This window comes from Dicentrarchus labrax, unplaced genomic scaffold (genome assembly GCF_905237075.1).
Source record: "Dicentrarchus labrax unplaced genomic scaffold, dlabrax2021, whole genome shotgun sequence".
Lineage (NCBI taxonomy): Eukaryota > Metazoa > Chordata > Actinopteri > Moronidae > Dicentrarchus > Dicentrarchus labrax.
In genome coordinates this window covers 21894183-21911818 of record NW_026136720.1, presented here as the reverse complement: position 1 = coordinate 21911818, position 17636 = coordinate 21894183, and the positions used below count along the sequence as shown (strand labels likewise).

Genomic DNA, 17636 nt, shown 5'->3' with positions numbered 1-17636 from the left:
GTATTATTGCAACTCCCTCCCTTAATCATACTCTTTCAAGTGTGAAGGAAAAACTAACTTTAAAAAAAACCCTCAACATGAACGGCTCCATCTAAAGACTATTGGATTTGTCCCTTCTGGGCTACTGTAGAAACATGGTCAACTGTGGTGTTCGAAGATATAAAAGGCTAATTTTCCTTATTTGGGTGAATTATTACTTTACACACAAATGAAAACATACCTATGATTATATTTCTGCCTCCTAAATGTTACACACTGGACCTTTAATACTGGTTGTTGAACACAGCACTAAGTACGTGGTACAAATCTCCATCCAACGATCCAATGCAAAGTTTAGCAATTCCTTTCCAAATATCAGAACATGCTGCTAAGATTATCTCCCGTCTGCAGTTGTTAGTGACTGTACTCAGTGTGGATGTTCTTGTCCCTTTAAATGTTTGCTGCAACACATTTTAACTGAAATATAACACCAATAGCAAGAGTGGGTGGAAATCAGTTTGGTCACAAGTATCAAGGCAAAAATTTGGCATTTATGAATGTTTAAATTTTAGCACAACTTCTTGTCAGACGTGGCTGCGTGTACCAAGATTGGAAAGACTCACACTGAACAAAGCAAACTTGGGAAATACACTTGCCCCATGTCAGAGATGAGTACACCGACTACAGTGCATCCAGTAGGGAGGTACTAGGTATGTTAATCCTAGTTAGGTCAAAGACTAAGACCAAGGAAACTTTGTCATCTGTGAGAAAAATCAAACAACTTCAATAACTCCAAAGCCATCATGATAACATACTATATTTTATCTACAAAGCTTGTCACAAATATACTCATGACCTTGCTTTGGTCAGTTTCCAGTGAGCAAATCAAAACAGGCATTGATCATTCAGGTACAGGTATTCAAGTAAAAGTGATGAGGGCTGGAGACATCTATAATAATGACAATATGTGGCCAACACTTACAGCGCGCACAGCATCGATGATGGGGGCGGGTCCTTCGGGCTTCTTGCCATAGTTGAGCCTGGTCTGCTCGCTCACCAGAGTCCACAGCTTGTCCAGGTTGATGGTGGGGCAGTGGGTTGTGTTCCTCTTCAGGTGGTAATGTCTCATACCCACCTTACCAAAGTACCCAGGATGGCTGAGGAGACACAAGAAAGACAAAGGTCAATTGCTTTTACACGTTTCTCAAACATTGTGTTTAGCTCCCTTCCTTCAGCAAAGCATCTCGCACTAACAGTATACTTATAGGCAATCGACTAACTAGTGGACTATTTCCCCTCGCACTTCCTGCCCTGTACAGTCTAGTGACAATCACACTGATCTGGAGAGAAACACACTGACAGATAGTGTTTATTTGACCAGTGTAGACCAGGTAAAGCAACAGTGACCAGCAGTTTGGTGCCAATGTCATTCGGTACCATGTTGGTTTTGATTGTTTCAATTCATGACCAGCTTTGCCCCCAAACGCAGATGTGAAAACGGAATTATGAGTGGGAAAAAAAAAAAACATTACAAAACATACTGCTGAAAAAAGTCACACAGAAAATTAAAGAAACAGGTGGGACAGAACAAGCCTGTGTGTGTAAGAGAGAAACAGTCTGCCCCATAATGCAGACTAATTAGTAAATTCTTCATTCTAAATTCTCTAAGTTTATTTAAAAACATAATACTTTCAACATTTCAAAAGAAAATGCTTAAACTAGATTGCTGAAATGCAAATAAAAATTAGTTCTCTCAGACAAGTGTGTGAGGACAGTGTTACATTTCTGGGGATGTGCATGTCAGGCTGTGGCATTGGGTACAAGGCTGCACTGTACCCATGGCATTGATTAAACGTTGAAGTATAAATCAGGCTGAAGATCAGGTCATAAGTTTGTAACTGCCCATGTGGCTGACTGGCCTACAAAGAGCCAGTCGGTGAATAGGACCAGTCTTCACTCTAAGAGGACTCTAGCACACCAAGACAATGATTTGTGTCAAGGTGAGACTCTAGTCTCTACAACAAAAACCTCAACTGACTGAACAGCACCAACACGGTGATAAGATACACCACCAGGATAAAAGACTGATAAATGTGTGTACAACATATCTTGTTATTGTAACAGAACATTGCTAAACTTATATTTCTTCAATTAGATATTAAAGCTGATGGACTAATTAAAAACCTGCCATTTGTACTTCAGACCCACAGGTATCTGTCTTTGGTGCATTTGCCTAAAATTATACACTGGAATTTGGCATTGCCCTGATCAGAGCATTTGTAAACATGTATATGCACAGTCCTGAGAGAAATGTTTCAGGTTTAATGCCATTATATATACTGTCAATGATTCAATGTAAGCCAATTAGCATGCTGTCTGGACCCCCCTCAACTTCACTCCAACACACCACCAGAATATCTCCATGTCATGCAGCACTTACTATTTGTCGAAGTTGATTCTGTGGTGATGCATACCACCAGCATTACCACGACCTCCAGGATGCTTTCTGTGCTTGCCTGTGGGGTGGACAAGTCAACGTTAACCATGCAATCACATGTACAGGGACACACTACTCCACATCCACGAAGACCATCTTCAGGAGAGTTAAAAAAAACTCACCAATGCGACCATGTCCGTGGCTGACATGTCCTCGGAGCTTCCTGGTCTTGGTTTTCTTGGTTGGCTGTAAACACAGGTTTGATACAGGTTAGAAAATAAGTTTCAGCAGTCGTTCAATCCCCGTGGAGCTAGCTGGCTGGCTAGCTAAGTTAGCTAACTGGCAGTCTGTCAACATAGAACAGATTTCAGCAAATAATTCATATTACACAGACGTCCGCATGTTGTTTTATCTTAAGGCGAAGTTGTAGTACAAGCTTAAAACCACCGCTTAACAACCCTTGACTGGTTTCATGCCGCCTGGCATCATAGGAAGCTAATGCTAACTCATCTGCTTTTACCGGCAGACTTCAAACACAATTAATACACATTAACACCGGGGACATTTGTGTGTTAAACCGTGACTACCTCTGTCACATTAATGAAGACTACAGAGGTGAAAACATGTAAGGACAGACAGAATAGGCTGACGGCTACAGCCCTGGGCCCAGGAGAGCCGAGCTCTCTCACAGTGGACCGCTCAAAAATACCCATAATGTTAATTAATCACGATGATAGCGTCCAGTGAGTGACCACAGGAGATGGATATACTGTAGACCGCCATCGGATAATATTTTGCTGTAGGAATGAACAAGGATGGGCATAGATTTAACCAAATTGCAATGCACGGGGATACATGATAGCACCTACCATCTTGGAGCCTAGTTGAAAGAGGAACGGGATTTGTAAACCTCGCGGTTTTGTGCGAGATTTGGCTACTGGAAACAAAGTGCAGAGAAATCCACAGCGACGCCCAGTGATGGATGGCAGGAAGGTACGGAGTGTGTCCAAGTGTTATCCAGCACAAGTTTTGTTTACAAATAGGAGAAGAGAAGTACGGAAGCGTATTGCATTCACTTGAAAAAAAAAAGAAGAAGAAAACTCCGGTTTTTCTGAGTAATTTATTTTTGGTTTGTTTTTTTGTATCATTTTTTTCTGTTTTTCTGACCATTTTTTCCCCCTGATTTTCTGAGTAATTATTTTCCTGTTTTACAGAGTAATTTCTTTCTGTTTTTCGTGGTCATTTTTTTTCTGAATTATCGAGATACTTTGAACTCCCGCGAGAACCTCCAACCTGCAACTGACTCCCATGGACCGATGATGACTCCTGCCCGCAGATACATGCCCCATCTTCAACTATCTACCGTACATTGCTGATCTGAATGGGCTTTCCTTCTGAACAACCGCTGAGTCCTAAGGTGCCTGCGTAGAGTGGACAAACTAATGATAATACCATCTATATGACTTAAAGACAGGACTATCTCCCAGTGTCTTAAACCCAGATCAAAGTATAACTTTATTGAACTAAACAAGCTGGTTATGTTTGTTTCCGTTAAATCGAGCTCTCAATAAAGGAATGAATGCGTCTATTGTTTCAAATGCTCTCTAAACTCAGAAAAATAAATTACTCAGAAAAACAACCAAAAAATAAAATTTCAAGTGAATGCAATACACTTCCGTAGAGAAGACATGTCCCCATTCAGCACATTTTTACTAAAAGTTAGGTGTTTAAATTCATTTGATTTCTGTAGCCTAAGTAACGTACAGGGACGTGTTGGCACAAAATTAACTAAATTAAGTTGTTATTAATTACACTCAATTAAACTCTTATTGACACTTAATTTGAGGTTTAGTTATAAAGTATTCCTCAAATAAATAAAACAACAATATTTGAGTTCAGCTACAATTTCTACAGTCAAAAGTGAAGTAAATTAGTCTGGTTTCTTATTCATTAATCCTGAACTATTATGCTAGCTGTTGCATCAGAGGCTCTCTTGATTTTCTGGTTGATGTTTTCATGGAAATATGTTACAGGCTACTCTCTCTCTACTTCATGATTATTTGAAGATCCTGATATTTGTGCCATTTGCACACCTTAACAAAATCTGGCTATAGAAAATATAATTGTGATACAATGTTTTCACATATATGCATTATTTAATAAAAAATGTCACTGCACAGTGAAACCTCACCAGGACTGAACATGTGAGGGATTAACCAGGTCAGCTGTGATGGAAACAAGTTGGAAGTGCTGCATGTTGTGCATCATCAACACTGCTCCACAACATTTATCTGACAGTTACTTTGCAGGTTCAAATTATGAATCCAAAATGTAATCAACAAATAGTTAGGTGTATTATAGATAAATCTACCAAGCAGTAATTAAAATTAAGTCCACATTTACCAGCTGCAACAGTAAAGTGATGTACATGTTAATTATATTACTTTTATATCTCTTGACACATTCCACTACCACCTCAGCCCTTATCATGTTATATGGAGCACAGCCATTCACTGACCGATAACTGTCATGGGTGCATTTATACCTTGTATTAATTAATGTGGTTTTGCAGCCAAATAACTGCTGCAGAGATAAAAAGCGGCTGTCATTTGACAGAAAATATTAGGAGTAGGAGAGAAAGATTTCCGTTACATATTTTGTAGAGATGATAAGTCCAGAGTGAATGTAAAGGTTGGTATGCCAACAAATGTGCATATAGTGTGCTACATGATAACACATTTGGGAACTATTTTATCGAATATAGTAAATCTGAGATTGAATTAATATAATAACGAGAAGGTTATGAGAAGAGAAAACACATGAATGAGTTGAATGCGGTGCTTTTTTGCTTACTCTAGGCTATCAGGTGATACTGCATCAGACAGAGTTAGAATGGATTTACATACAGTTGGTCTGTTATTCAAAGCTTGAGTCAACTTTACAGCCTGTAACTTGTCATTGGTCAGAATTACTGGGAGGGAACTGTGTACCTCCAACTGAAGATAGGTAAAAACGTTTGCAATCGAGCCAAGACTGGCTCCACTTCATCAAACCTGTAAGGGATTTCTTCTTAAATGATTCACTAATTGATGTACTTCTTTTCTTGTCCTACATGCTTTTTACCTGGATCCTGGCTACAGTGTAATACAAATGATAGCATCACACGCTCTCCACCAATCAAATCAGCTGTGTCCCCCTTGACACTGGACACATGGAACGGTGCCATCTCTCTCATCCTCAGCTCACATCCACCTGGAGACACATTCACCTGGCTTTCTGAAGAAGACATCTTGTTTTTTTGTTACACTCATACTCAGGTAAGATCCAATTATAATGCAACTAAAACCTGATTCCTCTAAGTTGTTAATGTTTTGTTACTAGTAGTTATGTACCCAATGTCTTTTCTGTGTAAGTTACAATAATTTGTCTTTTTGTATATTTTTTTGTACAAATGAGCAGTCCAATTAATCGGAAAATGTTTATTCTGCTGTTTCTTTGGTGGTTTTCTGTTTGTTTTGATTCATGTATTCTTGTACCAAACACTGAGCACACAGGAGATTTCAAACCAGAAGCTTCTTCTGTGTTTTCTCTTCTGTTTTTCACCCCAAGAGGCCCGATCTCCTGGAGATGGCACACCTGCCTTACAGATGCCATGGCAACTTCCCCCAAAGGCGTGCCACCCTGTTGCCACAGGTAGCCAAGTGTAGAGTACACCTGGCACCAGAGGCCGTGCCATCTGAGACTGGTTCAAATCCAGCAACCACGTCAGAGGGGCCAGGCCTCCCAGCAGAACATATAATATAGACAAAGACTGTTAAAACCTGCTTTAATTACTGAGCAGATGTTTATCACAACAGCTGGATGAGTTTTATAGTGTTAAGGAAGGGTTACTGATATTTAAATAAACTACTGGTATGATGAAAATTACATTAAACCTCTATTTATTTTTATGAATCTGCGGCACTGGATTCTGTGAGATGGAAGAGGAGTCAAACCACTCTTGCAATGGAAAGACCGGAAAAGCCTCTTCTTCATCAAAACGACAAAGACCACCCGGAAAAGATGTAGCAGCTTTATTAAAGAGAATAAGGTAAAATAAAGGACAACGTGGTGAACACATTCTCCTAACAACACACTGGGAAAATAATCCCTCTGTCAGAGGGTAACACATTATTGTTCTACTTACAGTGAGTCAACTAAGACTTATTATTTTTTTCCAGCATTCACCCAGAGGCCCAAAGGATTCTGGGAAATTCCTGCATACCCGTTGTGAGCTTGGAGCGTCTGAACTTCCAGTCTGTGTCTTTATCAGCATCTCTGCAGCCTGTGGTATCTCTGGTACGACTGCCATGCCAAACACACGCCAAGCGCCACAACAGTGCTTCCTGTTTGGATCATTCTCAACAGGTACCGAGATGAAGCACTTTGATGTGAGTCAACGATTAACACGAACTCCCTGTTATGTTCACTTTTTTCTTCTTGTCTCTGCCTGCAGAATGGTTTCAATCAAAATGAGGCAAACGTTTTGGAGATAAGCGAGGCATCACCTCAGTCTAAACCAGCAGAGTCATCTGATCTCAACCAACCAGATTCAACACCAACCTCCTGGACTGAACCATACTGTCCTGACAGCGCCTCCTCTGGAGAACCAGAGCAGGACTCAGGCTTCGACTGTGAATCTAATCCAGATCAGCCGTATATCCTGTTTGATTCTGGAACTGATGAATGGGACCCAGACGGGAAAACCGATTCAGAGATGTTTTATTTGGATCCAGATCCAGAGGAGACCATTGTGATCGAACTGGATCCAGAACCAGAAGCAGATCTGGATCGATCCCTGGAGCAAGAGGATGAATCTGAAAGTAAATATGAAGCAGATATAGTTCAAGTGGACAACAGTGAGGATCAAAATCCTGATCTCTGCTGCTCACAGGAGGAGGGAGACTCATTCATCCCACAGCCTGAACCGGGACCAGGGACTGAGCAGACAGAAAGTGAAGATTTCTGTGCTGTGTGTCTGAACGGAGGAGATCTGCTCTGCTGTGACCGCTGCCCGAAGGTTTACCACTTAGCCTGTCATATACCTGCTCTCATCAGCTTCCCACTGTAAGTACTTGGGCACCAACAGGCTATGTACACCTTTATCATATGCACCGACTGTCATCATAAATGTCCCTCACTGTGACTCAGGCCAATGGATCTAAACTCTTTTTGCTTGTGACTCTTTGTAATCTATACTTGTGACCACATTTGAGCAGTTCAAAGGAAGGATAAGGTTCCCTTCTAAGATCTGAATAGTTTTTAGAGGCTTGAAAGGTGGTAAGGACTGTCGATAGCCTTTTATTTTACGAAACTCTCGCCAACGACTAGAAGTGAGTCCAAGATTTACTCTTGTACGGCAGCTTCTCTCCCCTTTTCTCTTTTTAGCTTTCTCCTTCATCATCCTCTTCAGTCTCTTCGCCTCTACCATTAGCTCCATAGAAGCTGCTGAGCCTGGTTACATTGGCTACGGCTAAGATAACTAGCGAACAGCAGCTATGTTTCGCAGCAGTTACTTTACTGTCCATCAAGAAACTCTGTAAATCACAGAGAGTTGTAATGACTGGATGACCCACTCAACCACCTGAGCTTGAATCAAGATATTTGTTAAGTTGGTATTATTCCATTTCTGTGTTTGTAATTGAGCCCACTAGACAGCAGAGGCTCCTTTAGGCATTTACAGGAAATCTATGGAGGTTCATGTCTTGCACATACAAAGACAAAGGTGGTATTAGGTTTACTTATTGTTTTCAACTATATTTTGGGCAGACAATACCGAGCATGCATGGGGAAGTGGTTTCTTATTAACACTTTACTACTACTTCACTAGTTTGATGTGCTAGCTGAGTTCATTCTAATCAAGAAATATGTCACCCAAATGCGACATATTGCATATGACAGTGGGGTTCTGCAACATGGATCATAAGAAATATCCGACTTTAGCTCCACAGACAATGCTTGGTTATAGGAAGCATTCATTGGTTTTGGTCTTTTTATGAGATTTGTTGACAGTGATAAAGGGTGAAATAATGTTATTTCTTCATCTCTAAATTTTGAAATAACCAAGGTCATGTGTGTCCTCCAGAGGTGACTGGGTCTGTACGTTGTGCAGAACTTACCAGGAGCCCATTGAGAGCTATGACTGTGAGGACCTGCACTCCTGTGGGGGAGTCAAAGCTCCATACACACTGTCCAACCAGGACCAGAGGGTGAGCTACAGAATCAGTTTGATTTCTGTGCTGATGTTTGACCCTCATCAGATGTAAAGTACTAGCTGTAAAAGTATTAATTTTCATTTATTTATCAGCCTATTAGTGAACGAACAGATGATTTTTTTTAGTAACTGTGTATGTCTGTTTCCTGTGCAGAGGTGTGAGAAGCTGACTCTGCTGTTGTACTGTCACGCACTCAGCGCTCCGTTCCATGAACCTGTCAGCCCCCTGGTCAGTCCAACAGATTTCCATTTATATCTGTACATGTTTGTCTCTTACAAATCACATCAAATAAATCACACCGACAGTACTGAATAACATTTATCAGCACAAAACTTAACCTTTACAGGAATTTACAGTGTGGTGTCATTCAATTTGACTTACATGTTTTAACAAATATTGGGCCCATTCTATAAGGGATTATATTACACTGCTATTGGTTATATATAAGAAAATACATTAAAACCTAAACCTTAAGTGAAAAATCTTATGTGAACTTCTGTTGCAAACATCAAATTCACCCAATGTATCCTGAAAAATTGCATTATTTCTTAAACCTCCAGGCCTTTTCCAAGTACTATAAATCAAATGGAACAAAGCAACCAATTTAAAATCATTTAGCAACAATAAAGGGAAGACCTACACTGCTAGATTCACTTAAATCTCTGCAGGGCAGAAACAGCACAAATAGATGGCATATATAAAGGTTATAACAATCTACCCAAGAAAACACTGTTCTACTGTCTATGTAAAACGTTCCACTTAACTTTCATAACAAGCTGCAATGTTAAAATAAAAACAATCTCTGCTACAATGATCTAATCTCTGTGAATGTGCTCCAGGCCCGAAATTACTACCAGATCATCAAGAGGCCCATCAACCTGTCAGTGATCCGCAGGAAACTGGACAAGAGCAACACTCTCCACTACTTCACTGCCGAGCAGTTTGTTGATGATGTCCTGCTGATGTTCAAGAACTGCGCTACGTTCAATTACGTAAGTTTGTCATAAGGTCGTTGGAATCTGAGCGGACTTCCCGCTGTAATCTAATTTCTACTGTAATTGAATTATTTCTGCCCTATAGCCTGTGGGAATAAGTTCCACATGTAGCAGAAAAATGGGCCACTTTAATTTAATTATTTTCCACTCTGATTTCTTTATGTAGAGACTGCCATGCTAGCAGCTCTTTGAGGCTGTCTGTAGACTCAGTGGTAGTTTGAGCTTAATGCTAATGCCAGCATGCTAACATGCTGATGTTCAATAGGCATGATGTTTAATATGTTCATCATCTTAGTGTGTTAGCATGCTAACATTTGCTAATTAGTATTAAACACAGATAAAAAGTCAGAGGATCATCTAAGTCAGTATGATTTATCCATTGGAGACCATGAATGGCTGTACCAATGGCAATCCATCAAATAGTTGTTGAGATATTTCATTTAAAACTCTGTAAGGCCATTACTAACAAATTAGATCTTAAATCTGTCTTGCTCCTCACTGGTGAAGAATCTAGTGTTTAGAGATAGAGTGTTTACTTGACCAGTGTACTGTAGCGTGCAGGTAAAGAGGCTTTACTGGTTGAACTAGCTTATTGTAAGTCAGCTACCCCTGGATAAATAAAGTTTAAACTAGAAAAACTGTGTTTTTTTTACATTTATTTTGCCGTGCAGCCAGACTCAGAGGTGGCCCAGGCTGGTCGAAACATGGAGGTGTTTTTCTTGAGCAAACTGAAGGAGATTTTTCCTGAGCGGACGTTCCCATCAGCCAGCCAGGACACGATGAACAGAGTTCGTCTCCAGTGGCTGAGCAGGAAGAAGAAGGAAAACTACAGGAAGAAGAGAAATGTGTTTAGTGGGAAGAAATATTACCTGTAACTATAGTTTAAACAATACATGCAGTGTTGTTAAAGCCTTTTAATTAATGGGAAGCATGTCGAGGTGAATTTCTTTACCATTCATTTTGTACTTTTTCTTTTTCATGAATCAAACCTTATAATAGGAAACTAATGACTTATGTCATATTCAAATCTCAGGTATTTTTTCACAGAACTTCAGGTAGAGAGGGATTGATACTGTTTGCTGATCTAGAATGAAATCTGTCGAATGCAAATTAATCACATTTGATTTTCTGAAAGATGAACAGTAGAATTTGGTCAACATCTCATGAATTGATTGTGAATTAAAAATTAATTAAAAAAAATTGAAATTAAAGATTAGGAAGCATTTTTAAAAAATGTAGCTCTAGCTGGTTCAGATAAGTTATTTAATGGACTATATTTTTTAATTTGTGTGATGGGACTTCCATTATACTACTACGGTTAAATCAGGGCCCAAAGCTCACTGTGGTACAGATAATAATATGTGGTAATGTAAGCATAAGCCCTGTTACTAAGGTATCTAAATGCTTGTAAATTCAAATACAAATGACTCAAAATGGGAAATTAATCAGTGAGAAACAGTGAGAACAATTGTTCTTAAGTACAAAGAACCCACCCCCACGGTGTGAAAGATGTATTATATAACATATAACACGTAATTCCCCAGTCAATGTATCTTGGATCCCAGACCTTTTCAGAGATCCTTGAGACACCTTTTGTAAAAGTTCTGCCACTATATGTATATATATATATGGAATTATGTTCTGAATTGTTATGTACTTATAGGTGTTGTTACTGAATACTATGTGGACTGAGCTTGAATGATGCAGCTTTGATTAATGGGAATTTGACTGAATCCTGAATTTGTATTTTGTCATTTAAAATTCTGATTGTAACTTTAAATTTCATAATAAATCAGATTTTTAAAAATGAACATGAACCTTTTAAATTATTTACACACACATATCAGACATATATCAGTCAAATTCATCTGTCTGCTAGAAGCTCAACTTTGCATTGCCTTCACTTCAGTCTGAAGCTCTGTCCAATGTATATCCTGCAACGCCCAGAACAGACAAACGGAACATATATATAATATATGAACATATATAACTATAGGTGAGGCCTTTATGTGTTTCACAACTTTCGTAGCCACCGTAGTTTCTCCTACACCAGTGGTTCCGAACCTTTTCATTAAGGGCCTCCTTTTCTGTCATTAAACTCCCCTGACTAAGTAACATATTTTATGGATATTTCATATTATATTCAAAGTATAAAAATAACAAAATCAGTGTTTTCATCTCCCTGGTAATTTGCCATTGGTCTGTTATCTCTTTGGCTGTTTTAACTCTACCTTTCTAATGCAGGACAAGGCTGTGTAGCAGTGAGTAAAGCCTCTGTGAGTATAGCTTGTGTTCAGTTCCTCAAAGTTTATAACTTATATGTAACTCTAAACTTTAATTTGATTTTGTTTTCTTCACAGAAATGAATGAAATGCTGAGATACAGACCTGTAAAAAATATAAGTTTTCTTACAGCCCTTAAACTCAAGAAGGCCTTGTGACCCCCTGTGAAGCTTTGTCCTACACGCTTAGAAGGTGAGCAGTATTCAGTTGGTTGTAATCTGCAACTTTGCTGCTAGATGCCACTGAAGTTTACACACTGGTCCTTTAACTAAAACTGGAGGTTAAAAGTCAGAGTTGCAGCACACTGATAAACTATCTATCTCCACTATCTCCTTCTCAAGGTTTTTTCCTCTTGTGGTTTCAAAATGTTTTTTTTTTATTGTTTTGTTGGTCATCTTTGTTTTTTGTAGTTTGAAGTATATATATGTTTACTGGAGATACATCTTTTAAACATACAGTCAAAGGTTTGAAAATACAGTAGTTGCAGTTATAAGGTTTTTTTGTGCTTTCTTTTTTCCATTTATATGATATTTCCCTTTACATTCTCCCTGCTGGTTCTGCACACAGCAGATTTTTTCAGTTTTTCAGTCTTACTCAGAATGACACAATGACCACAAAACAAGACATTAAATATGAAGCCGAGACCTCTTTTGGACACAGGGTCAAAACAGAAATGACACTCTGCTTATGATGTATCACTGGACAGCAACAGAAAGAAAATGCATATAATTTCATTTAAAGAAATAATCTCACAGAAACACTCCCCATAAACCTTCATCGTCACATCTGCTTTTTGTTTTGATATCTGTGCTTTTGAAGATATGCCCTACAAGGTCTGGCTTTTAAAAATTAAATGTTTAAATTCTATAGGCATACAGCCAGGATTGCAAATAATTAGGTGAAATGTAAATGACTTGGGCAGTAAAAGGGATATAACTCGATACCGTCCATCAAAGCAGATATAGCAGTAAAATAGCACTTTCTTCACCTGAGAGGCTGCTGATGAACTCAGTCATCCTGTTTGGTCATTAATGTCTCTGCAGGAAAAACACAAAAGAGAATTTGAGAGTCTTACACACACACGAGACACCAAATCAAGATCAAGAAAGAAGACAAACTATGTGCATACACATGCACATAGTTTGTTTGATATTTCCTGTAGTTTTTATCCTGAATCTGCTGCCAAGCCCCCCCCCCCCTTTTGCCAGTCTTTCACAACACTGTATACAACAAGATTTCAATATGTTATATTTTTTTATAAATAACAATTGATAATAATACACATAATTATATAGTAAGAATTCAATGTTTTTTTATTTTTTAGCATCTTCCCTCAAAACTTCTGATGCACCCTTGGTGGCCCGCACTCTGAAAAACACTAATCTAGCAGACGTCAAAGCCGTTATTTCTCCTGGACTCGGCTGCAGTCCTTGGTGGTCTGCTCCATGTGCATTGTTGCTGTCTGTTTCTGATTGTGGTTTTCAATTTTTAGCTCCTAAACATGGTATTCTTTTTGTTTCAGGACATTTTGTTCTTCCAAGATTCATCTCAGTGTAATTTTTCAACAGGAGAGAGCATAAAGTGACTGCAATGTGAGCCAGAAAGCTCTACTTTATTTGCCCAAATGAACTTCTATGAAATATAATCTGTCAAGAAAGCTGCGCTATGACTTTTTACTCCATGAACCTAATAAAAGATTTTTTTAAATGGACAAACCATTGTGGCAACCACTGATAAAACCCACTCACCCACACTATATAGTGTCTTTGATCTGTGTTTACATCTACTGGGATCTAAGAATTGTCAACCATTGAATGAAGACACACAGAGAAACATAAGAGGGAGCTCTCAAGGTCCAGCACCCCTATGGGTAATGTTAAGATAAAATGGGGGAAATTGACCGTGAAATGTTTTCAAAGGGAGGTTTATTCCCCTCTTGTGTCTTTTAAACCCACTTTATTCAGTCTAGTAAACCTCAGTCACATGTCTGCTTTCTTTCTCTTTTGCTCTGTTTTCAGTCTTTCTTCCTCTCTTTTTTTCCTGTGTCGCAATGTGCAGATGTTTCATTTAACAACATCAAAAGCCCGCATACTCCCCTCTCACTGTCTGAAGTTGGGTGAATCACTAATACGCATAAGAAGGAGGAAAAGACAGGCGCTACACAGGCTGCACTGGTCTTCTTTGAGATAAGACCTACATCTACTGTTTAGACCAAAGCCAAGAGCATGCATTAGCAACTCTTAGACACCTGATAGTTTTCATTCATCATCACTTTGGAACAGTTACTTTCAAGCTGCCCGCCTGGATTTCTTGGTACTATTTGGGTTATTTAGGGCCATTTAGACTAATTTCAGTTACAGTTTTGGTTTTCTTGAATGATCCAGGAGTGGGATAAGTGTATGATGTTATCTTTGGACAGTGTTGAGAGCAGAGCTTTATTTGGATAGTATGCGTGAGTATTTGTAACATTACAGTTTATTTTATTTAAGATTCAGCAACTGTTTTCTGATATTACACCACTGTGATTAAGTTTTGGTTAGGTTAAGGCACAAAACATGTATGTTCATGAATATAAATAATCTGTAAAGCCAGGAACAACAAACAAGTTGGCCCTGTAAAGATGTATTTTTTATCATTGACTGTATCTCAGTGTAAAAGCTTTGGGTTGTAACACAGAAAGAAGATAATGTTGTGTATCATTTTAACTTGAGAATGTTCTTGTACCAAAGACAGAGATTTGGATGTTTTTAAAGCCATAAACTTCAAAATAGGATAAGTTCAAAGACCACCGACACACTATCAGTCAGTCATCAGTCATTTCCCTTCATAATTTCAACATGTTAGTTATGGAAACATGTCGAAACATCTCTTCTGATGCCCAAATTTGGGAATCAAACTTGAAGGGAGAGAAGAAGAAGAAGAAGAAGAAACATTCAATCTCAAGAATGAGAATGAAGGGTCTTATATGATGTTTTCAGGTTAAACAGTCGCTGCCTCTGCACTTCATCAATCCAGCCTGTGCCTGTCACACTGTGGACGATGGTTCATACAGTAACATGTTCAAGATGTTGATGTGAGTTTGTGAAGGGAATGAATGACTAACAACTGAACCAGCAAGCGTAGGGCAGTAAAGGATGACCATGGCTTTGGATTTTTCAATTTTAACATGAACTCATATTGGAACAATTAGTGAGACCTCTGTCAGAGTTATTGATAGCTGCCATTTTCAAGTCACTGTTGCTGTTTCTGTGAGAGTTGCTGAAGATTAAGGTCACATTTTCCATAAATCCTGCCATTTCCTGTTTCTACTGTTTGGCTTTCTGGATAAAGATAAATAGGACTAATTGTGATTTTCCATGTATTCACTCCTTCCGTCAACTGCAGCAGCTGGAAACAACTGAAAGCTCTAATACATTTTACACAAGAACAGCACTCTCGGCTGGTTTTGTGGCATAAAGCAATCCGTGTTTCCTTTCAAATTTAAAACTGTAGTAAAACAGTGGGAAGATTTTGTAAAGGCTGACAATCCTCTCTGTAATTGCCTGTCCAAAAAAAGTGATCATTATTTTTGATTTAGAATTAGCTTATGAGTTAGGCCTATGTCAGATTGTGTGTGTCTTGTGCTACCATATTGTGTGCGGATGGTTAGATACCTGTCATGTTTATATGTTTGGTTTTTGCATCAGTATTTTTGATTTATGATTCTTTACATCTTACATAGACTAACCAAATCACTTATCAAGTTAAATATAAACTAAGTAAAGCTATGATAAACTAAACAACCAACCTATAAACTGGGATGGTTAAGCTAAGCCACAAAACTGCTTCATCCAATTTACTTTACTTATCAATGCATTTGTTTCTATTTCACGCTGCATGTTCATTAGGCTATTTTGTTTTGATAAAATCAACAAAATAAAGTAACCAAACTAAGCTAATGAGGTGGAGTTGCGACAAACTAAACAACTAAACTAAGTTAACTAAAGCTAATTCTAAGGTAAGGTAAAATGAACTAAATATACTTCATCTAATATACCTTGTTAATAAATATTTGTATTTTATAGGAGCAGTTATGTATTATTAAATGGCTGTGTATTCTTTTGTTTCTCACAAGTCAGCTAAGTCAAAGATATCAGCTAAATCAAAGCAAAACTAAACCAAGATGCATCAGAGACACATGTAAATCCAACTGCTGGTGTTTATTCTTTTCCAAGATCTCTGGAAAGAATATCAGGCTACCCACCTAATTCCAATGACATGCAGTAACAGTAACCCCTTTTGTTTTGAAATGGCATAATTTGGCATGAGGAAATCTTTAGTCCAACATAACTTTTACATGTCACACAAATCAGATAATCTCATTTCACAGAATAAACACAAATCTTCCAGAGACTCCTGGTGCGCAGACGTTACGTAATGATGCTGCTGATGTGCTGTGGCGAGTGGTTTCGTGTGTGGGTATGCAGCTGGTGGGAGTAATGTGTTTCTTGGTGTGTGTTGTTTTGTGGGCACATGACGTCGTCCCATGTGAAAGCCTCTTTACAGCCACGTGTTGATCAGCTCAGGAGAAATGGTCTTTCCCTCTCTGATTAAAAGCTGCCATGGATGGCTGGACCTTCCACTGTGTGCTCGCCTTGGAAGTAAAACACAGGAATTTGGGTCTTCTTGATTACAACTGAAATATCCACTGAGAAGGGCTGATGACGAGAAGCACAAGAGGAAAAGTGATTTTAATTTAAATTTTTTTAATTGTGGGAGAATATTGTTTTTTCTGATCCAAAATGCATGCAGCTGATTGAGGTGATCAAGCTCAAGTGTTTCAACATTCAAGACTGATTCAAATTCTTACTTTACTGGTTTGAGATTAGGCATGAATGGGGTGAACACATTTCCCCAATATGCAGTATTAATCTCTCAACATTCCCCTTCGTTCTGATGAGCGAGTCAAAGAATTTAAGTGGCGTGTTGATGTTTTCAGTCCTCATCTGAACTCCCAAAATGTAAAGTTATATGGTACCAATTATTTAGCTTCATGCAAGCTGATTTGCCAGGTATATGATATCTAAACATCACTGAATGGAAAGAGCATAGTTTGGTAAACATTTCAAAAGCCCTTGCAGTTTGCATGCTGTGCATCATGAATGAATTTGGACCTACATAATGTGGTCTATGATCCTAAAGTCAACAAGAAGAGAAACTCCAAAAAAGGAAGTTTTGAAACGTTTTACATTGATCGACAGCTTTTTTGATGCAAAGTCTTACCGTGTGGAATAATCTGCTGTAACACACTGTAAAAGCCTTGTTTACATGTGTAATGTTTGAAGGGATCCGGCTATAGAGTATTTATTCCAGCCAATCATAAAGAAACTATGTAAATAGACTAAAACAACCCAAAATGAGGATTTCAAATGCCATTAACACAAAGACAAGTTCAAACAAGTCTTCACAGCCTTTTCCAAAGTGGGTCAAATTTAGGACTTTATTTTGGAAGAACGTCACAGATTTTGCACACAGATACAAGATCAAACGAAGGCAGTCTGGAAATAGGCCCAAAATGCCCAGCATGCAAGAGGGTCAGGGGGGACAAAAATGTGGTTTTAGTCTTAAGAATATTCATTTTGTTGGCTGACATTAGTGTGTGTGAAATCGAAGCTACTGGAGGATGATTTATTGGCTGTATGTAACACGT

The 17636-nt window shown here is 38.6% G+C and overlaps 1 protein-coding gene and 1 non-coding gene across 6 annotated transcripts; one reads left to right on the top strand and one right to left on the bottom strand.

Annotated features, from left to right (window-relative positions):
• Window positions 1–1869: 1869 nt before the first annotated feature.
• LOC127354022 (small nucleolar RNA SNORA3/SNORA45 family) lies at window positions 1870–1998 on the bottom strand. Its single transcript, XR_007881451.1, has one exon. It is a non-coding gene; the product is annotated as a small nucleolar RNA SNORA3/SNORA45 family (small nucleolar RNA).
• Window positions 1999–3379: 1381 nt separating this feature from the next.
• Window positions 3380–11476, top strand: LOC127352934 (E3 ubiquitin-protein ligase TRIM33-like). Of its 5 annotated transcripts, none has more exons than XM_051381834.1 (10): window positions 3380–3409; window positions 5557–5733; window positions 6026–6109; window positions 6394–6506; window positions 6637–6823; window positions 6912–7522; window positions 8523–8664; window positions 8824–8898; window positions 9510–9662; window positions 10337–11476. In XM_051381834.1, the coding sequence occupies exons 1-10, from the start codon at window positions 3395–3397 to the stop codon at window positions 10538–10540; spliced, it is 1761 nt and encodes a 586-aa protein (XP_051237794.1). In that variant the 5' UTR covers window positions 3380–3394; the 3' UTR covers window positions 10541–11476. The 5 variants fall into 5 exon arrangements, with proteins under 5 accessions (XP_051237794.1, XP_051237792.1, XP_051237791.1 ...); XM_051381832.1 differs by lacking the exon at window positions 3380–3409 and adding an exon at window positions 3783–3833; XM_051381831.1 differs by lacking the exon at window positions 3380–3409 and having other exon boundaries at window positions 5476–5733.
• Window positions 11477–17636: the final 6160 nt, after the last annotated feature.

What these genes read in the sequence shown, in the direction of transcription:
- LOC127352934 (XM_051381831.1), top strand. Translation starts at nt 5,506, where the DNA reads ATGTACTTCTTTTCTTGTCCTACATGCTTTTTACCTGGATCCTGGCTA. An exon ending in GTGCCACCCTGTTGCCACAG is followed by an intron (nt 6,110 to 6,393) that starts GTAGCCAAGTGT and finishes GGATTCTGTGAG; the next exon opens with ATGGAAGAGGAGTCAAACCA. An exon ending in GTTTGGATCATTCTCAACAG is followed by an intron (nt 6,824 to 6,911) that starts GTACCGAGATGA and finishes CTCTGCCTGCAG; the next exon opens with AATGGTTTCAATCAAAATGA.